Genomic DNA, 22,262 nt, shown 5'->3' with positions numbered 1-22,262 from the left:
TTTACACTAGGTTGTTTTTTTCTCGCTTTCAAAAATTCTTCATAAACTCTAGAAACAAATCCTTTGTTGTGTCTGTTGCAATATTTTCTTCCCATCTATGGAATGTCTTTCTTAATACCAAAGAATATATAATTGCTTTTTATGAATCAGGAATAGAGACGAACTGAGGGTAGAAAATATATAGAAATAAGAATAAGTTCAAGTCACAGGATGGAAATACCTGGACACCATAAGGACGTAAACCTCGAAGACAGAAAATAAGTCTTTGTGACTCTACAGAGTACATCCCATACATCCCAGCTGTAGTCTCAGAAGAAACAAGCTGTCAGTGTTTGCTGATCAACGCAACCTACAGAGCTCCCTGGGACAGCAGTCTCCAACCACGGCACTCATGTTCAGTTGCTGTCACTGCCTCTGACAGCATCCTGGTTCTCTCCACGTGACAGAACACTGTGCATCCTCGTGTGCATCAGGACCACGGCCTACCAGCCCTCCTACTCACTAGGTATGAATCTTTAGAGACGTCAACATCACGTACCGAAACTTCCGGTCCAGTATATGTTGTGTTATCTTCTTTTGTCTCTTCAGGTTCTCCTAAAGTGTCTATTAAGTCATCCATAGCAGTATCCATGTCTGACTGGAAAACAGAGCAGATATGTAAATGCTACTTGCTACACATCCTTCACTTTGACATTTTAACTACCGAAAGAAATTCTATGTAGAAAAATACCAAACCCCGAAAGTTCTGCAACTATCAAAATGGTCAAAATCTGGTCTGTAATAGAACTTATTAAAGTTCCAGAGTACAGACTCTAGGTTGGCAAGATAGAAAGCCATATTCAAGTAAGAATCACAATTTCGGTAAGTCTAAAGGTATTAGCTAGGTGAACAAGCATATGGTTCATTATGGCTGCCAGACCACTGTACTGATAGTCAAAAGGAAAAAGAAAATACATAGAATGATGATCACGTTGCTATATGCAAGAGGGAAAATGCTTGGTATTTTTTATCAATTGTTTCCACCTCTTCCAAATAAAATGTATTTCAAAAATGGATTGCCCTGTGCTCTTTTATTCATTTGTGGTTTTTTGTTCACTTGCTTGTCTGCAGATGTTTACAAATAGATATTTCCTGAAAGGGATGTCAAATTTATAAGAAGTGACAGTTTATTCTGTCGAAATGGGCTTAAAATGGTAAAATGAAAGAAACAGTGACTCCATCCTGTTTTTGAGATTAAGAATCGTACATTGTGGGATGTCCCCTGTAGTCCAGTGGTTAAGATTCTGCGCTTCCACTGCAGGGGGCATTGCAAGGCAAGGGTTCCATTCCTGGTGGGGGAAGTTCCACGTGTCTCACGGTGTGGCCAAATAAATAAAATTTGTTTTTTTTTTTTTTTTAAATGATTCATTGTGAAGACTAAGCTGCTTTTAAAGGGAAAAATAACAAGTTAAGGAAAGACCCTTTACTATTTAATTCAGCTTAAAAATGATCATTTACTTTTTTTTTTTTGCAACTACCATATATCTACTACAACTTCAGGAACTCACCAGACTGTGTAAAGAATCTGGGGCCTGTTAGCTTTGCGGTGATTCAATTAGAAATTTCAGAATAAAGAAGTGCCTGGCATTCTTTAGATTTCTTTAAACCTCTGTTTAAAGAAAGTACATTTGCAGGAGGGAAACTGGAATGTAAACTCCTTGATATATAACTGGAGTTTTCAGAACAGAGGGTTACAATATAAAATGTTACAAACATACATGAAAAAAGTCACACTTCCAACCCAGTTACATTAGCTTCAAACAACAATTCATTAAAAAGGTCCTTTAAGTTACCTTCACCTCACTGTTTGCCCTCAAGAAATCAGATCGGTAAACACAGAGACTGTGAATAAATACCTATGCAAAAATGCACTGTTGTCTTCATACCTTTCCAGACGGTTTACTCGGTTTGGATTCAACTGGGACAGCTGAAGTTAATGATTTATTTTCTTTATTCTGGTGGGAGTTGAGAAAGAGATAAAAACTCCTCATATACTTTCATCAAGTTCAATAATATTACATACTTGAAAATGAATACACTATAACATAAATAATATTGACCATACACTGCACATCTGCTCTGTGCCAGACACTATATGTGTTATATACTTTTCAGAACAGCCTAAGTAATAATAACAATAATATTAATCTCATTTAGTGATGTAACAAACAAGGCTCAGAGAGGTTGAGTGACTTCTCAGGTCACTCAGTAAAGGACAGCACTAGGATTTGAATCCAGGTCTACCCATCTCTTCCTTCATGGCTCTTGGCTGCCTCTCCCAGGACCCACAGCTAGTCTTTGCAACGCTCATGAATTCTTTCTTATCACAAGGCAGCTACTGCTTCTAGGTGCTGGTCTCTCGGTCTTTGTACCCACACATCAAGACCTCCACACCCCTTGTTTTGTCAAATCATCACACACTCTTTCCTTCATTTCCGTGAAATGAATGTCCTTCCACCACTGCTTCAGTTGCTCCATCAGTAATTGCCAACAACTTTCTAACCTGCGATTTCCATGCCTTTACCCGGACATAATCTTCTCTCCGTTCCTCTGCCAAGCACTCGTCTCCTGACTCTCATCTCTCGCAGCACCATCCTGGTTCTACGCTGGCACCTGTGGCCTCTGTTCTCCACCCCCTCTGGCAAACCTTCTGCTTTGCCCCTCGCCCCGCACACTCTGTGTGTTTCTGCTGTGCTGCAGGTCCCAGGCAATCATTCTCTAGGGTCAGGGGCCAGATGCTTTCGGGGCCAGGCAGGAACTAAATGGCGAGGTCATTGGGTTGAAGACAATGGGAAACTGTCTTATTTGAAGGTCTCTGAAATATGGGCAGCAGAGCTTGGAGGCGGAGCGTACAGGCTCAGACAGTCTGGGTTTGCACACCAGCCCACACACACTGGCTGCAAGAGGCTTCAGGCAGGTCATGTCTCCTTCTGAACCTCTGTATCCTTGTGTGTGAGAACCAGGGCAGTCACTGCACCTACTGCAGGGGATTGTGAAGGTTCAACTAATTAATCGATCAGTGTGAAAGCCGGTGGTTGGGCACATGCTTAGCTCTACCAAAGTACTCCTTAAGCAGTTGCCGTGATTGCTGTATGAAAGATACTGTGGAGGCACTAGGGTGAACCCAAGTCCTGGCAACTGAATTCAGTTCCTCGATTCATCCACAGCCTCGTGCAGGTGTTCAATGTCACTCTCCTCCCAGCCTGCTTCTCCTTCTCCACCGTCACCTGGACTCCAAAGCGATGTTCAAATCGCCTCTCTCTCTCTCGGGACACCTCAGAAACTTCAATTCAGCCTGTCCAAAGGCAGGCATCCGTTTTCCGCCTCCACCAATTCCCCTTCTGACCTCTGTCCACCCATCAGTGGTAACCAGGACCGGGCTCACCGCTTAAGAAGATGCTCACTTCACAGGTGCTGACTCTGCACTGGCGCAAACCTAGCAGTGGTGCCCGGCTCTCTTGTCTCACCTTAGGGTTGCCAACCTAGTCCATTCAGACGCTGAGACCCCAGGTCATCTGAGATTTTACTGCCGCCCATCATCTGCTAAAACCTGAAGCTTGCACCTCTGACACCTCCTGCATTGCTCCCTACTCACTGATTCTATCCTAGCTCTAATTCAGGCTGACTTCGGACTCCCCGGAACAGCCCCTGACCAGGCTCCCTCCCTCCCATCTCTATTCTGTCTCATCGGAGCCATTGTGGTCACTTAATCCTCCTGCAGCCCGGTTTTAATCCCACTGCACCGCTCCATCTGTTCTCTGATCCCCAGTGTTTACCCACTGCCAGCTGTATCACTACCACGGGGATTAATGCATCTCAGCGTGCTCCTCAGCAGCGCCTCAACCTGTCTTTCTGGTCTTACAGTCCCACTCATGTCTCCTGTGCTTCACCCACACTAGAATGCACTTTGCACTCAGATCACACTTCTATTTTTCTCTCTTGTTATGTCTGCAAGCCTGCAATCCCAGCTATCCTTTCATGACTTACTCAGACTGTATCCACTCAAAGTCCTCACGGGTTCTCCAAATCAGACAGAATCCCTGTCTCCACAAACAGCTCTCTGCGGGGGCCTGTTTCAATCTGCCTGAATGCAGTCCCAGGCACCCTAGAGGGGCCAAGGATACCCAGGTGGCTCAGTGGTAAAGAACCCGCCTGCCAATGCAGGAGCTACCAGAGACTCGGGCTTGACTCCTGGGTCGGGAAGAAGCCCTGGAGGAGGAAATGGCAACCCACTCCAGTATTCTTGCCTGGAGAATCCCCATGGACAGAGAAGCCTGGTGGGCTACAGTCCACGGGGTCACAAAGAGTCGGACACGACTGAGCACAGCACATCCAGAATAAGAGAGCCCAGCCTGCAGTGTCAGACCACAGTCCACAGTGCTTTACACACGGTGTGGACATAAAAGGAAAAAGCAGGTCTCATCAATCTCATTTTCCAGGAGACAAATTAGAGGCAAAGAAAAGTGAAATAATTTGCCACAAGCCCCAGCACAAGTCAATGCACAGCAGAATCCCATATAAACCCTGCCTGACTTTACTGTTTGATTTTATAGATGACCCTGGCTAGATAATGTGTGGCATACATTTTCAAATTTTGAGTGCATTTTAAATCTATTCCAAGAGATCCAATCCTCTGCCTTCAATCTACCCACTTTTCAATCTGTGGCATCTAAGTATCTCTGATCAACACAAGAGAGTGAAGTGTACTGGGGGTAGGGAGGGGGAATCTCAAAGTACATACAGGGGGTCTGCTGGGAAAAACAGAACACTTTAAAATTTGAGTATTTTCATTTAAAGTTCATGTAAATTTTGCCATCATGCCACCTGATATCTGCATTAGTTTGGAGAAAAATATGCATGCCTTTTCTTTTTAAAAATCTAAGAAAAACGGATGTTTCAGGGAGATGGGCCATACTTTTATCGTATGACTTTCCTTACCATCTAGCCTGTAGGGGGATAACAGTTCCCATTTTGAGAAGCAGGAAAATAAACATGCTACTTTTTTTTTTTTTTGCTTTCATTTCCATCTTATTGTTGCTGCAATTAGTTACCTGTGGCTTTAAGAGAAATAAGTACTAGTAATTCTGGGACAAGATGGCTTCCAAACTGATTACTAACCGACTGCTAACTTCGTATTGCTCTGAGTAGAAACAGCAGACCATTTCTTATCTTACTCTCTCGGGCCAGTCCCTTCAAAGGATCTAGGTGAGCTGCCCATAATTTGCCAGCAGGGCACATATACTCCCGAGAGGGCTTGTGAGACCTCCTCGGAAACCTCCCCTATCAATTCATGTAGGTGCCGTGACCACACATGATTTACTTGCTTCAAGAGGGTAATGTTCATATGAAAAGCTGAGAGTAGTGCTAATTCAAATGCTCACAGCAGTTTTACGTGCTTCATTCCAAACCTATAAATCCTGTTGGCAGGGTCTGAGTCTACCTACATTTTAATTTTCTTGGTATTGACATGAGGCCTTACACGTGGCAGATGCTCAGTAACTGTGTATTAAATACAGGAATTTTAAATTCATTTTTGGTGTCTTGCTCTCTTCTCTATTCTTTAGATGCATGCTCCTCTTCATAAAATGTCACATACAAAGTGTTCAGTTTTACCGAATGACAGGCTATTTGAGTATGACAGCACGGGAACACTGAATGGTTAGACAGAGGCTGACCCAGGGAGAACGGGTCTTCACTGAGCATATGTTTCTCATAAACAGACCTGACAAGCGTCAGGGCCCGTGAACACGCTGTATCTTTCACGTGTGCTCACCTTGTCAGCTGGTTCGGCAGATGCTGCAGCGACAACAGAAGGAACAGTGCTCTTTCCACCACTGGAAATCTTGTCCTGTGACTTGGTCTAAAAGATCAACAGAACTAAGTTAATGTTGAATAACCATTTTCAAGATCATACATTTCAAACGTTATGTTTGGATAACACAGAGCCTGTTTCCCCTCGTGGACATCTTGTAGAGAAATGGTCACTAGCTTCTGCTGGACATGATGCAAGGCGGGGCACACAGAGGCGGACTCCAGAGCTTACAGAGGCCACGCAGTAACACATGCAGATGAAATGGGTCCGGGAGGCTCATCAGGCTGTAAGGACTCTAGTCAAGTGTTGCCATGGGAGCCCACTGCTGCCAGAGATTCCAGTTTTTCAAGAGAAGCTAGAAACTTGCATTTTATGTGAACTATTCTGACTTTGTTAGCAGCTAATTAAGAATCATTTTGATTACTGTAAGCCAAATATAATACACAAGTGACTGCAGTCGGTGGGCCACACAGCAATCCTGATACAAGATACATTGTTGTATCAGTATATATTGTTGTATACAAGATATATGGTCTTCCAAGAGCTCGCAATAAAGAAGTTCTTCTCATAGATGCTTATTCTTCTTATATATGACTCCTGTTAGTTCTGGAAATACAGAAGATATTTCTGATTTTTTGGCTCTGTAAGTTGAAGTCTCCAATAAGACCCATAAAACTCTAAGACCTCCAGGTAAGGAGCAGATCATGCAGGGCATCTGAATTCCCACAGCCCATAAGGAGAGGGCTTCCCTCATAGCTCAGTCAGTAAATCATCTGCCTGCAATGCAGGAGACCTGGGTTCAATTCCTGGGTCTAGGGGAAGATCCCCTAGAGAAGTAAATGGCGACCCACTCCAGTATTCTGGCCTGGAGAACCCCACAGACAAAGGAGCCTTGCGGGCTATAGTCCATGGGACGGCAAACGTCGGACACAACTTGGCAACTCAACCACCATGAGGAGAGGGGTGCAGGAGGCAGCCTCAACTCCCAGCTTCCTCTCTGTGAGATACCAGCGCCTTCTCCCTCGAGGTCACAACTGGGCACTGCTGGGCAGTGAGAGGGCATGACGGAACATCCCCCAGACCCGTTTGATACCCTCCTCAGGCCTTTCATAGTCCCAGGTCCCCTCAAGGCTATTTGCAACACCAGTAAAGTGATAGCACCAAATCTTGACTATACTAGATACATTTGGCACAGCTCCGAAGAGTCACCTACACATACCAATGTAGGTAGAGGATCTGTATCTTATTCCTTAGCTGACATTAGTGTTTTCCCATCTATCTGACTGGTAAAAAATCTGCCTGCAATGTGGGAGACCTGGGTTCAGTCCCTGGGTCGGGAAGATCCCCTGGAGAAGGAAATGGCAACCCACTCCAGCACTCTTGCCTGGAAAATTCCATGGACAGAGGAACCTGGCACGTTACAGTCTGTGGGGTCGCAAAGAATCGGACACGACTGAGCAACTTCACTTTCTTTCTTTCTTTCATCTATTTACCTTTGGTTTTGTTGATTTCTCTGATGGTGGCTGCTCGCTTGATTTGGAAACGGCTTTTTCCTTAGGAGCATGCTGCTTGCTTCCTGTATCTGAGGAGTGCTTGGGTGGGCTTTTTGGCTGAAAACACACATACACACCCCCCACGGGGTTAACAATATGACACATATTGCTACTTTTCTCTAAGGAGTAGAAAGCAATTCATAACAGTTGTGTTTTATGCGGTCAATTGTGAGGATTTAAATTAGCATGATATACATATGACAAATTTCACTTTGGGTACAAAATTTGAAACAATGCAATTCCTCCCTCCCAAATTCAGCAAGAATCACATGAACAAATTGCAATGCCTGCTGATGCCACACAATGGTGCCATTTTAGCAGAAAAACAAGTAACTCCCATCCTAGGTAGGACCTAAATGTTGAAAGATGAGATTTCAGAATTTTATCCTTCACAAAAATAAGGGAAAAAAAAGGCTTCATCTTATGATATCAAGTCCTAATAATGATCATTTACCTCTGTGTGTTCCTTTGGCTTTACTTCTTGGGTTTTTTTCTCATGAACCACAGACGGCTGTCAATTTCAAAAGATAAAATTGCAATTACATTCTAGGCCATTGTTTTTGTATTTTACAAATAAGCTCAGAAACAAAAATCCCAATTAGACCATTCTGCCTCTCTTGGGAAGGAGAAGGCAATGGCAACCCACTCCAGTACTCTTGCCTGGAAAATCCCATGGATGGAGGAGCCTGGTGGGCTGCAGTCCATGGGGTCGCTAAGAGTCAGACACAACTGAGCGACTTCACTTTCACTTTTCCTTTCATGCATTGGAGAAGGAAATGGCAACCCACTCCAGTGTTCTTGCCTGGAGAATCCCAGGGACAGGGGAACCTGGTGGGCTGCCGTCTATGGGGTTGCACAGAGTCAGACACGACTGAAGGGACTTAGCAGCAGCAGCAGCAGCCTCTCTTGGGAAAGGCCCAGTGAGAGATGTGGATGTTGATGTCTGATTGATAATAATCCTACCAACAGTCTGATAACAATAATTATAAAAAAAAATAATGGAAAATGTTGTATTTCATCTGGAATGATTTTTCACATAGGTATGTATCTAAATTATAGGCTGTTTTCCACAATTCATGTAGATCATTTGGTAACTGTAAGTCCATCCACAGAAACATCAAAAAGATCACTCTGAACAGAGTTTGTTTATAGTGGGATCCTACTCTAGAAATTAAAATTAATTAAAAAAAAAATCTCCTTTCATAGGAGATGAACACTACATTATTTTCAGTTAAATGATTTACATGATCTTTTCTGCGTTACAAGTAGCTGCTGCTGCTGCTAAGTTGCTTCAGTCGTGTCCAACTCTGTGCGACCCCATAGACGGCAGCCCACCAGGCTCCCCCGTCCCTGGGATTCTCCAGGCAAGAACACTGGAGTGGGTTGCCATTTCCTTCTCCGTGTGACAAGTAGAGAAGACAGGTATCACCAGAAACCCAATTCTCTTGAGGCTGGGTAACCAAAAACATTTAAATTTGGAATAGAACACAATTTCCACCAGCTGCTGAATTGTACTTCTATAGGAGACTGTGAAGTTAGCATCCTCAGGGGTCACCAAGAGGTCTTACACAGAATCACATAAGCTTCATCTTTTACCCAGATGACCCTGCCCCTCACCACCCCCCGCCCCTGCCTGCACTTAAAGTGCTCCAGCCCAAACCACCTCTGTGCTTTCCCACAGGAAACCTTGCGATCATATCTGAGCGACTGCTCAAGTGTGCTTGAGAGAAGTAACGCACAGCACCTTACTGGAGAGAGACACTTGCCCCCTCTGCAGACATTCTGGGATCCGTCTCCACACAGACGGGAATCGGCTTTAAGTCTACACAGCCATGCGTCAGAAAAGAAAGGGAAGCCGTTCCCAAGGGCAAGAGAGGGCTGTATCCTGAGCAACCGATAACTAGTCCAACAGCGGAGGTGAGACCACCAAGGTAAACCCAGGGCCTCGGAGGAGAGGCTGTCATCTTCGTTCTCTAGGTGCTGGTTCAATAGACACCTTTATTCTCCGCGTCTCATCATTAATCAGATACTCATTACCCTTTGTCTCTTGTCCTTTGTTCCTTTTTTTTTTTTCTTTTTAATCACTTCAGCTAAAACAAAGACCTAGATTTGAACAAAATGCTTTCTGAAGTAAACTGTTTTCATTTATAAAATATTATTCATCTTAACAATACATATATTTAACATTATAACTATTTTATATCCACTCTATATAATCATGTTCAAAAGGGTAATCCAAAATTAATTAGCTTGACAATTTTTTTAAACCATTCAATAGCCAATGTAGAAAATTAGTTATTCATTATTATTTCAAAGAATCCCAATAATTCATTAGTTGATTTAAATCATTTACCTTAGATGATTGTGGCTTCTTCTCAGGCTCTGTTTTTACAGCCTAAATGCAGAAGAAAGAAAAAGGAAGGAAGGAAAAATAAACAGAGTTTATAGTTTATCATATATTTTCTTCAACTAAGGGAACTAAAAGATAAGTTTTATGTATTTATAAAATGTGTTGTGAGTTAAGATTACTATGCTTTTCTTAAAATTGTAACTCTGTTATTTATTTGGCCATGCCACATAGCTTGTGGGATCCTGGTTCCCCAACCAGGGGTCAAATCTGTGTCCCCTTCAGGGGAAGTAGAGAGTCCTAACCACTGGACTGCCATGGAATTCCTGGAATTGTAACTCTTTAGATAAATACTGAAGCACACCAATTAATAGTCTGCTCTTACGACTGAGATGGCAATCTATATCTTACTTCTGTGTGTATTACAGATAGGTAGAGATTTATTACCATCAACATTGTAGCTAACACATAAACTAAAATAAAAACCCTCATCCCTCAAAGCCACTAACATGATTGACCTCTTTATGAGTGGAATATTCAGCACAGGTTTCAGCTGATGAGGTAAAAGAATGGGATGCTGACAGTGTTGAGAACATGGGAAGCAGTGAAGTTTATTTTTAGTGCCAGAATGTGAGTGATGGGTAACTAAGCCTACTAGAAGTCCATGATGGGCCAAAGCGTTACAGAAGATGGTGAACTGAAATTATTAGCTCGTGCTAAGCAGCTGAAGTGACCATTAGTAAAACATACGTGTCCCCTGGTACAATGAACCACATCACCTGTTTTTTGTGTCTTTTCTTGTTATGAGAATGCGGTCCTTCCAGCTGTTTGCTGCCTGGAATAGCCTAATATAAGAGCACAGCCCCAAGTGTGACTTTACTTTATCTGACAGTCAAGTAAGTAACATAAATTAAAAGAACTAAAGGTTTTATCGAAAGTTTTCTGAAATTCTGTCTGCACAATATTACAACAGTGTGTTATCAAATAGCACGTAGATTCTTTGTTGCACAATAAAAATCTAGTGATCAAACCTAAAGTTTGAGGAATGCTTCTGAAGAGCTGGTTGTGATTCAGGGTCTTTAGTGGAGTATTTGACAGTTTTACCCAACCAAAAGTTACCTGTGTCAAAAAAGACAATTCTCTAAGTGCACACATCTCTTCTCCATACAGGGAGGAAATGAAAACAAGAATAAAACTTGATGAAACAGTTTATGAACTTCTCAAAAGAAGAGATTAAAAATTAAGCCTGATGCTTCCTGCTATTTCTTTCCTTTTTATGTGCTTGGAGGTATCAGCACAAACTCCTATTTTTTACTATATTCTCTGAAGAGACTAACGCCAAAACTCCTCTTAATTTATCAGGCATTACGCTTCAGTAATGAAGGTACCTGTGCTCTTCACATAACACACACTTTTATGCCAGCACACTTCTTGTTTTGGAAAGAAAACAAAGTTCATGAACAAAGAAATGTTTTTAAAATTTTAAATTTTGGATCCTTTCAAACTGGATCCTTGTTAATGAATTTCTATACTTGCAACACTGCTTTTTTTAGTTTATGCAAATGCAATCTATTAAATGATTAACAAGGAAAATAAGCCAGCTGGTATTGTAGTGGTTTGAGTCTATCAATAGCTTCTAATTTGTAATTTGGCATTATGGCAATATTTTGCATGGAAGAACTCTACAATACAATTAAAAATGTATAATCACAAGAAAGAATGTATAATCAAAGAATCAAGCACCTTCTAATGAAATATACATTTTAATCAGTAATCACTAACACATCTCTTAAGTTTATTTTTGGTGACAGTGAGGCTGATGAACATAATAATGATGACAATAATAACTAACGCTTATTGATAGCCCTTCAGTACAAAGAACTGTTCTAAACTGAGTCCTCACAATATTCCTATAAGAAAGGTACGGTGAGTATTATTATTATCATCACCACCATCATCCCCATTTCATGACACAAAGAATCACTTTGCTGTACACCTGAAACTAACACAACATTGTCAATCAACTATACTCTAATATAAAATAAAAATTAAGTTTAATTAAGTTTAAAATTAAGTTAGGAGGAGTTTTCCAATATTATAGCCAGCATGGAACCAGGAATAAAAGCCAAACCATGTGGCTCCAGTGTCCACTCTACAGAATCTCTAAGGGATCTCCCCTGATTAACAATGATCTGATCTTTCATCCTATGCACAGCAGTGTGACTAACAAGGGTGAGGGACAAGAAAGAGAACTCAGACCTAGACATACTGCCTCCAGAGCTAGACTGACTTTCATTTTAAAGGTGCAGAACATGGCAAAGATTTGATACAGGCTTTACCCTGCATTAACACCTTTTCTCTAAAAGCTCAAAATATTTAGAGAAATATGCTCATACAATTTGCAAAAATCTCCAAGAGGAGGCTAGTATAAATGTTATAAGCCAAATATCAGAAGTATATGAAGGGAGGTGGAGACAAGATGGTGGAGTGGGAGCTCTCACGAACACACTAAAATCACAAGTAACTGCTGAACAGCCATCAATAAAAAACAAACAGCAGCAACCACAAAAAACTAAAAATATATAGCAATCAAATTGGTAAAAATTAAAGACAAGGAGAAAATATTAAAAGCATCAAGGGAAAAATAACAAAGCGGGCATAGAGGGAACATATCCCAAAATAATAAAGGCCATATATGACAAACCTACAGCTAACAACACACTCAAGAGTGAAAAGCTGAAAGCAATTCCTTTAATATGAGGAACACTACAAAGATGTCCACTCTCACCACTTTTATTAAACATAGTTTTGGAAGTCTAAGACATGGCAATCACAGAAATAAAGAATAAAAAGAAATAAAAAGAATACAAATTGGAAAAGAAGAACTAAAAACGCCCTTGTTTGCAGGTGACGTGATACTATATATACAAAACCCAAAAGACGCTCCCAGAAAACTACTAGAGCTCAGCAAGGAATCTGGTGAAGTTGCAGGATACAAAATTAGCAAATAGAAAACTGTTGCATTTCTATACACCAACAATAAAAGATCAGGAGAAATTAAGCAAACGATCCCATTTACCATCACAACAAAGAATAAAATACCCAGGAATAAACCTACTTCACGAGGCAAATGACCTGTACTCTGAAAACTGTAAGACACGGATGAAAGAAACTGGAGATGACATAAACAAATGGGAAGATATACCATGTTCTTCAATTGGAAGAATCAATATTGTCACAATGACTATACTACCCAAGGCAATCAACAGACTCAATGCAATCTCTACAAAATAATTGCATTTTTCACAGACCTAGAACAAACATTTTTAAAACCTGTATAGAGAAACAAAGAGCCAAAGCAATCTTGAAAAAGAAAAATGGAGCTGGAGGAATCAGGCTCCCAGACTTCAGTCTATACTACAAAGCCACAGTCATCAAATTAGTATAAAAACAGAAATACATAAAAAGAGAAGTACAGATCAATGGAATAGGATAGAAAGTCTGGAAATAAACTCACGCACCTATGGTCAATTAATCTACAACAAATGAGTCAAGACTATACCATGGAAAAAAGATAGTCACCTCAAAAAGTGGTGCCAGGAAAACTGGACAACTACATGCAAAAGAATGAAGTTAGAAAATTCTATAATACCATGCACAAAACTAACTCAAAATGGAGTGAAGACACAAATACAAGACCAGATACTTATATAAAACTCTCAGAGGAAAACATAGGCAGAACACATTTTGACATAAATCACAGCGATATTATTTTGGATCTATCTCCCAGAATAATATGAGTAAAAACCAAAATAAACAAATGGGGCCTAATTAAAACCTTTCTTACATTAAAGAAAAGCACAAACAAAATGAAAAGGCAACCTACAGAATGGGAGAAAAATGTTTGCTAATGATGTGACTGACAAGGGATTAATATCCAAAATCTGCAAACAGCTCATGCAACTCAATATTTAAAAAAAAAAAAAAGGTAAAAAAATGGGAAGAAGATATAAATAGCCATTTCTCTAAAGAAGACACACAAATGGGCCAAGAGGAACATCACTAGTTATTAGAGAAATGCAAATGAAAACTAAAATGAGATATCACCTAACACCAGTCAGAATGGCCATCATCAAAGTCTACGAACAATAAATGCTGAAGAGGGTGTGAGAAAGGAAACCCTCCCATACTGTTGGTGGGAATGTAAATCGGTACAGCCACTATGGAGAACAGTATGGCGGACTCTTAGGGAACGAAACAAAGAACTACCAGAAGATCCAGTAATCCCACTCCTGGGGATATGTCCAGAGAAAACCATTGTTCAAAAGGATACGTGTATTCCAATGTTCACTGAAGCACTGTTTACAATAGCCAACACACGGAAGCAACCTATATGTCTATCAACACAAGAATAGATATAAAGGTATATATATATATACATACATCAGTTCAATTCCGTCGCTCAGTCGTGTCCGACTCTTTGCGACCCCATGAATTGCAGCACGCCAGGCCTCCCTGTCCATCACCAACTCCTGGAGTTTACCCAAACCCATGTCCATCGAGTCGATGATGCCATCCAGCCATCTCATCCTCTGTTGTCCACTTCTCCTCCTGCTGCCAGTCCTTCACAGCATTATGGTCTTTTCCAATGAGTCAGCTCTTCGCATCAGGTGGCCAAAGTATTGGAGTTTCAGCTTCAACATCAGTCTTTCCAATGAACACCCAGGACTGATCTCCCTTAGGATTGGCTGGTTGGATCTCCTTGCAGTCCAAGGGACTCTCAAGAGTCGTCTCCAACACCACAGTTCAAAAGCATCAATTCTTCGGCGCTCAGCTTTCTTCACCATCCAGCTCTCACATCCATACATGACTACTGGAAAAACCATAGCCTTGACTAGATGGACCTTTGTTGGCAGAGTAATGTTTCTGCTTTTTAATATGCTATCTAGGTTGGTCATAACCTTCCTTCCAAGGAGTAAGCATCTTTTAATTTCATGGCTGCAATCACCATCAGCAGTGATTTGGGAGCCCAAAAAAATAAAGTCTGACACTGTTTCCCCATCTATTTCCCATGAGGTGATGGGACCAGATGCCATGATCTTAGTTTTCTGAATATTGAGCTTTAAGCCAACTTTTTCACTTTCCTCTTTCACTTTCATCAAGAGGCTTTTTAGTTCTTCTTCACTTTCTCCATAAGGGTGGTGTCATCTGCATATCTGAGGTTATTGATATTTCTCCCCGCAATCTTGATTCCAGATTGTGTTTCTTCCAGCCCAGCGTTTCTCATGATGTACTCTGCATAGAAGTTAAATAAGCAGGGTGACAATATACAGCCTTGACGTACTCCTTTTCCTATTTGGAACCAGTCTGTTGTTCCATGTCCAGTCCTAACTGTTGCTTCCTGACCTGCATACAGGTTTCTCAAGAGACAGGTCAGATGGTCTGGTATTCCCATCTCTTTCAGAATTTTCTACAGTTTATTGTGATCCACACAGTCAAAGGCTTTGGCATAGTCAATAAAGCAGAAATAGATGTTCTTCTGGAACTCTCTTGCTTTTTCGATGATCCAGCGGATGTTGGCAATTTGATCTCTGGTTCCTCTGCCTTTTTTAAAACCAGCTTGAACATCTGGAAGTTCACGGTTCACGTATTGCTGAAGCCTGGCTTGGAGAATTTTGAGCATTACTTTACTAGCATGTGAGATGACTGCAATTGTGCGGTAGTTTGAGCATTCTTTGGCATTGCCTTTCTTTGGGATTGGAATGAAAACTGACCTTTTCCAGTCCTGTGGCCACTGCTGAGTTTTCCAGATTTGCTGGCATATCGAGTGCAGCACTTTCACAATATCATCTTTCAGGATTTGAACTAGCTCAACTGGAATTCCATCACCTCCACTAGCTTTGTTCATAGTGATGCTTTCTAAGGCCCACTTGACTTCACATTCCAGGATATCTGGCTCTAGGTGAGTGATCACACCATCGTGATTATCTGGGTCATGAAGATCTTTTTTGTACAGTTCTTCTGTGTATTCTTGCCACCTCTTCTTAATATCTTCTGCTTCTGTTAGGTCCATACCATTTCTGTCCTTTATCGAGCCCATCTTTGCATGAAATGTTCCCTTGGTATCTCTAATTTTCTTGAAGAGATCTCTAGTCTTTCCCATTCTGTTGTTTTCCTCTATTTCTTTGCATTGATTGCTGAGGAAGGCTTTCTTATCTCTCCTTGCGATTCTTTGGAACTCTGCATTCACATGGGAATATCTTTCCTTTTCTCCTTTGCTTTTCGCTTCTCTTCTTTTCACAGCTATTTGTAAGGCTTCCTCAGACAGCCATTTTGCTTTTTTGCATTATTACTCAGCCATTAAAAAGAATGAAATAATGCTATTTGTGGCAGCATGGATAGACCTGGAGATTATTGGGCTAAGTGAACTAATTCAGACACAGAAAGACAAATATCATGATATCTCTTACATGAGGAATCTTAAAAAAATGATACAAAAGAACTTATTTACAAAACAGAAACAGAAAAGAAGCTTATGGTTATTAAAGGGGAAAGGAGAGGGGGATAAACTGGGAGTTTGGGATTGACATATACACATTAGTATTTAAAATAGGTAACCAACAAGGATCTTCTGGATAGTACAGGGAACTCTACTCAATATTCTGTAATAAACGGAAAAAGCATGTACACCAGAAACGAACACAACTCTGTAAATCAACTGTGGGTGTGGGTGCTCAGTCGCTCAGTCGTGTCTGACTCTGCAACCCTGTGGACTGCAGCCCGCCAGGCTCTTCTGTGGAATTATCCCTCCTTATGGGATTATCCAGGCAAGAATACTGGAGTGGGTTGCCATTTCCTCCTCCAGAGCATCTTCCTGACCCAGGGATCAAGCCTACAGCTCCTGCATTGGCAGGCAGATTGTTTACCACTGAGTCACCTGGAAAGCCTACTACAATATAAAATAAAAATAAAAATTAATTAAAATTTAAAAAAATTAAAGAAGCACATGAAGATAAGACGATTAATGAGAACAATGTGACTGAAATCCACCAAGGACAGAAAATTAAGGCCAAAAGCGGTTCTGAGTCATCCACTGGTGCATCTTATTTTTGTTCCGCCCTCTCTTCCCTCTCCTACTTTCCTCTCTCTCTCTCCCCTTAGTCCAGTTCTGTTGGAGTGCCAAGAATTCTCATGATTCACGCTCAGCAATGGCTGAAGCATTTGCTGACATTTACTCTGGAAAACAGGACACACTTGAAATAAGTATCAGCCCTTAAGCTGAGAGTCAGCAGGGATGAATTATAATGAGGCATTGTGTCAAGTGTGAACCAAAATAATAAGCTTTCCTTTTTATCTCCTTACTTTAATTTTCATGGACTCTAAGTTCAATGAGAATTTTTGAGGGGCAAGGGGGTAAATGTTTTTCCTACAGTCTTAAGATCATTTTAAAGACCAGATTTTCTGGTACTTTTTAAGATTAAGCTTGGTATAAATAAGTAGTGACAACTAATAGGTTAATCATGAATCAGATAACACATATTTTGAAAAATATTAAGAAATTAACTACTAAGTAAAAACATAACTTTACATTTAAAAATAAAAATGAGTGTTAAACGACATGTAATAAGGGCTTAGAGTTTGACAGTGTGTTTCAAGATATTTGCAATCTCCTTTAAATACAGTTCAAGATGATGCCACAGGATTACTAAACAGTACTAAATTATGGTGCCAGTATTAAATTACGGCACAGGATCCTACTTGGGTCAGTAAAGTAACAAGGAAAACACACAGCAAAAGCATGTTGGGAATTTTAAACAAGGGCAATTTGATAACAATGGAGCTGGGGTAGCTCTTAAAGACACTAAAGAATATTAGCTCATAAGAGTTAGTTGAGAGCATCTTGAAAAACGCTTCCTCTTTAATCTTCCATCTTAGAACATTCCTGAGAAATTCAGTTCGAGTCACGGTAAGTAGGTGAGAGGGTTTAGGCCACTTAGCCAACTCTTTGGAAATAGGCTTATTATTCTATGTGGTAATCCCCCTGTAGGTCATTCTTTTATTTTTAATTCTGAAATTCCAAGAAATTATCAGAATACACCCCAAGAGCTCAACAATGGTTTATCAATAAGATGGTGACCCACGACTCAAATGTCAGAAAGAAATTTCAGAAAGCACCTGAAATAACCAGAATCTGTGTCACTTCTATGTTCATTTAGTGTAAACTTTCTCATTCTTGGATTTAGTTTTAAATGGTTAGGATAATAAAACCATTTTAGTAAGAAATTAAGAATTTATATTTCTATCTAGATCCTGAGAAATGTACTTCGAAAAATTATCTTACAATTTAAAAAACTCAAGTCTAGAACCAAAAGAACTCTCACTGACTACACTTTTGTAGATATTCTAAAATGATGTATAAGTATATAGATGGTGTTTGAGGCAAATAATGAAAGGAAAGCTGAGTTTTCAAAGACCCTCATTAATTAAGAAGAAAATGTTTACTTTTCATAGCGTAAGTCTCCTAGGACACACAGCCTATCTGTCAAAGTCTCTGTTCATTTTGCTTTACAAAATGAACAGCATTCACCCAAGTTGACCCTTGAAGACTCTCCATACCTTGGTTTCTGTGGGATTCATACTGGAAGACTTGCTGGCTGAAGCAGAGGAAGCAGTCACCTAGAAAGAAAAGAAACAGGGAGTTTGATTCTAGTTAACCTACAACCTGCTTTGTCCTCTAGCTCCTTTTAACTATAGTAGTGTAGTAGTGTTAGTCATTCAATCGTGTCTGACTCTTTGCAACCTCATGAACTGTAGCCTGCCAGGCTTCTCTGTCCATGCAATTCTCCAGGCAAGAATACTGGAGTAAGTTCCCATTCCCTTCTCCAGAGGATCTTTCCGACCCAGGGATCAAACATGGGTCTCTTGCATTGCAGGCAGATTCTTTACTGAATGAGTCATGGTGGAAGTCCCTTTTAACCATACTTACTTATAACTCTTTACCTTGGTTTTATCTCACCTAGAATTACACTCCCATAAAAGTTCAGTACATGGTGTTGTCCAGTGGGTAAAAGTCTTTGTAATCACTCCAGATGGGTTCAAATTTTGGGTGTGCTACTTACTAAATAATCTTGGGCAAGCTGCTTAAATGGTCTGATCTTTAGTTTCCCCTTAATTTTTCTTCCATAGGAAATAAAGACCTTCTAAGTTTATTCAGTTCAGTTTAGTCACTCAGTCGTGTCTGACTTTTTGCAACCCCATGGACTGCAGCACGCCAGGCCCCCCTGTCCATCACCAACTCCTGGAGTCCACCCAAACCCATGTCCATTGAATCGGTGATGCCATCCAACCATCTCATCCTCTGTCATTCCCTTCTCTTCCTGCCCTCAATCTTTCCCAGCATCAGGGTCTTTTCCAATGAGTCAGCTCTTCACATCAGGTGGCCAAAGTATTGGAGTTTCAGCTTCAACATCAGTCCTTCCAATGAACACCCAGGACTGATCTCCTTTAGGATGGACTGGCTGGATCTCCTTGTAGTCCGAGGGGCTCTCAAGAGTCTTCTCCAACACCACAATTCAAAAGCATCAATTTTTCGGCACTCAGCTTTCTTTATAGTCCAACTCTCACATCCATACATGACTACTGGAAAAACCGTAGCCTTGACTAGATGGACCTTTGTTGACAAAGTAATGTTTTATTGCCGCCTGGTAATTAAGTGCTCAATAACCTCAGATATGCAGATGACACCATCCTTATGGCAGAAAGCAAAGAGGAACCAAAGAGCCTCTTGATGAAGGCAAAAGAGGACAGTGAAAAAGTTGGCTTAAAACTCAACATACAAAAAAATAAGATCAAGGCATCCAGTTCCATCACTTCACAGCATATAGTTGGGGAAACAATGGAAACAATGACAGACTATTTTCTTGGGCTCCAAAATCACTGTGGATGGTGACTGTAGGCATGAAATTAAAAGACATTTGCTCCTTGAAAGAAAAGCAATGACAAACCTAGTCAGCGTATTAAACAGCAGAGATATTACTTTGCCAACAAAGTTCCATCTAGTCAAAGCTATGGTTTTTCCAGTAGTCATGTATGGGTGTGAGGGTTGGACCATAAAGAAGGCTGAGAGCCAAAGAACTGATGCTTTTGAAATGTGGTGCTGGAGAAGAGTCTTGAGAGTCCCTTGGACTGCAAGGAGATCCAACCAGTCCATCCTAAAGGAGATCAGTCCTGAACATTCATTGGAACGACTGATGGTGAAACTGAAGATCCAACACTTTGGCCACTTGATGTGAAGAACTGACTCATTGGAAAAGACCCTGATGCTGGGAAAGACTGAAGGCGGGAGGAGAAGGGGACGACAGAGGATGAGATGGTTGGATGGCATTACTGACTCAATGGACATGAGTTTGAGTAAACTCCAGGAAGTTGATGATGGACAGGGAAGCCTGGCATACTGCAGTCCATGAGGTCGCAGAGTCAGACACGACTGAGTGACTGAACAACAACAACAAAATATCATTTTAATTTTTGTTTGTATTATTTTCAGAAAGAACACAGACTTGGAAACTTACAGAATTTTGTTCAAATGTCAGCTTTCCCCATTACTAGCTCTGTGACTTTGGGTCTTAACTTTTCCAAATATATAAAATGGAGCCTATAATACCTATTTTGCAGGGCTGCATGTATTTGAGATAATGCGGGTAAAATGCCTGGCACACTGTAGGTGCTCATGAAATTGCCAGTGCATTATTCCTAAGGCATTATACAAGACAGAAGAGTAGGCTCAGCTCTGGGAAATAGACTCAGGTAGATCAGAACTGGAGGGCAAAACAGACTCCTCCCTGGAGGGCAAAAGGTGATAAATGGTAACTGAAGTATTCAAGAAACCCCTTTCCTAGTGGTGTGGTGTCAGTCCCAATCTAATCACCCAAGCAGGGCAATGTGCATGGTACTGAGAACTATGTACTCCAGTACTTAACTTGTATTACACTGGCTAATACTAAACACACAATTACTATCTTTGAGAATTCCAACTCAGGCTCATGTAAACCTCCTTAACATGTGAGTCCACTGGGTTTTAGAGTCCAGGGGTTCCACCTGGCACAGCTGCCTTGTTAAGTAACCGGTTGTCTTTCTACCAACCAGTTCTCTACTAATAGCACCTGGAGCCCCGGGCCTGAGGGCTGGTCTGGAGCCACGTCTGAGGCTGAGTCCCCAGGCAGGATGAGCCCATTCCTATTGGTCCCCAGGTCCCCTGGCGTGGACACAACACTCTCAAGGTGACTGCATGAACCCACTGTAACCCACGGCCCATGAACACGATCACTTCTCCTACTGACCTCACTTAATGTAGAACAGCGTGGTGCTTACAGTTAAATTGCCACAATTGACAGATCAAAGCCCAAAGCTTTATTATACTGATTTTTCAAACACAGTTATATAAACTTAATTATTCCTGAGCACCCTTAGGCACCAACTGGCCACCCCCACTCCAAAGCACACGCATACACACACAGACACACACACACACAGAAACATATACATATACCTGGTGACTGTGGCAGGCACGCACTGTCTCTCTTCCCTTCCCTTCAGGATAAAGAACTGGAGGATGTACCAAGGTAGATTTTCCCCCCAGCAAACTAGCAAATAAATATGCAAATATTTAGTTTTCCGTGAGAATTTTTTTTAATGTCTGGGAATTAACATGTCCTTTCAGCTCCCCTGGTGGCTCACTGGTAAAGAATCTGCCTGTCAATGCAGGAGATGCGGGTTTGATCCCTGGGTCAGGAAGATCCTCTGGAAAAGGAAATGGCAACCCACTCCAGTATTCTTTCCTGGAGAATCCCAACAGAGGAGCCTGGTGGGCTACATACAGTCCATGGGGTTGCAAAGAGTCGGACACGACTGAGCAACTAACAGTTTCGCTTTCACTATCTATATATTAATGACTGTCCTTCCACAGGTAGCATTGGTTGTACAAATTTCTATTCAAACTCAAGCTCCACTTAGTTATATCCCACTCCTTCGATGATTTCCCTCCCAAGACCAAACACTCCACACGAAAGCGCTTTTTAAGCTGCAAATCTTTGGGTGAACAGTCATGTATTCTAAACATCCAAATTTATTAAAATATTCCTGCAATTTCATAGCCTTGGGTTTTCCAGCCTGCCTTATTGCTTTACTAAGCAATAGCTGGAAGGGATCCTTAAACCCTAGAAAGGAGAAGACTTTCAAAGGCTCACCAAGAACAGTAAAATCTCTGTGGAATGCCTATAAATAAGCATGGAGCAGACTGTAATGGGAACTGAATTGACAGCCTTGGCTGCACCTGTTTTCAGCATAGATTCCTCCCTTAAAGTTTTCTCCCACCCCTAGGGCATTAAATATTTTGAAACTAAAAGAGGAAATCCAATTCATGGGGGCTGGAATTGAAAATAATCCCACCCTGTTAAGGGTTGGTTCAACTCTGGCTAACTGTGGTGTGTTTAATTTTTATTCTATTTGTAAG

General features: G+C 41.2%; 1 protein-coding gene across 43 annotated transcripts in view; it reads right to left on the bottom strand.

The window, feature by feature from the left end:
• The window catches only part of CAST (calpastatin), a 251,044-nt gene that overhangs the window by 41,491 nt on the left and 187,291 nt on the right, over nt 1-22,262 (bottom strand). For 29 of the 43 annotated variants that reach the window (XM_081498794.1, XM_081498793.1, XM_081498796.1 and 26 more), the window contains 7 exons: nt 18,368-18,427; nt 9,758-9,799; nt 7,859-7,915; nt 7,345-7,461; nt 5,813-5,899; nt 1,926-1,994; nt 539-637 (listed from right to left, as the gene is read on the bottom strand). In XM_081498794.1, the coding sequence (XP_081354920.1) occupies nt 539-637; nt 1,926-1,994; nt 5,813-5,899; nt 7,345-7,461; nt 7,859-7,915; nt 9,758-9,799; nt 18,368-18,427 (531 nt within the window). Of the gene's footprint in view, nt 1-538; nt 638-1,925; nt 1,995-5,812; nt 5,900-7,344; nt 7,462-7,858; nt 7,916-9,757; nt 9,800-10,530; nt 10,597-18,367; nt 18,458-22,262 lie in introns of all 43 variants that reach the window. The other 14 variants (XM_081498786.1, XM_081498788.1, XM_081498787.1 and 11 more) reach the window with 3 other exon arrangements.

This window comes from Giraffa tippelskirchi, chromosome 6, assembly GCF_054371585.1.
Source record: "Giraffa tippelskirchi isolate mGirTip1 chromosome 6, T2T-mGirTip1v1.2.pri, whole genome shotgun sequence".
NCBI classification, from domain to species: Eukaryota; Metazoa; Chordata; class Mammalia; order Artiodactyla; family Giraffidae; genus Giraffa; species Giraffa tippelskirchi.
The sequence above is the reverse complement of the archived record's forward strand: the minus strand, read 5'-3'. Positions and strand labels throughout refer to the sequence as shown.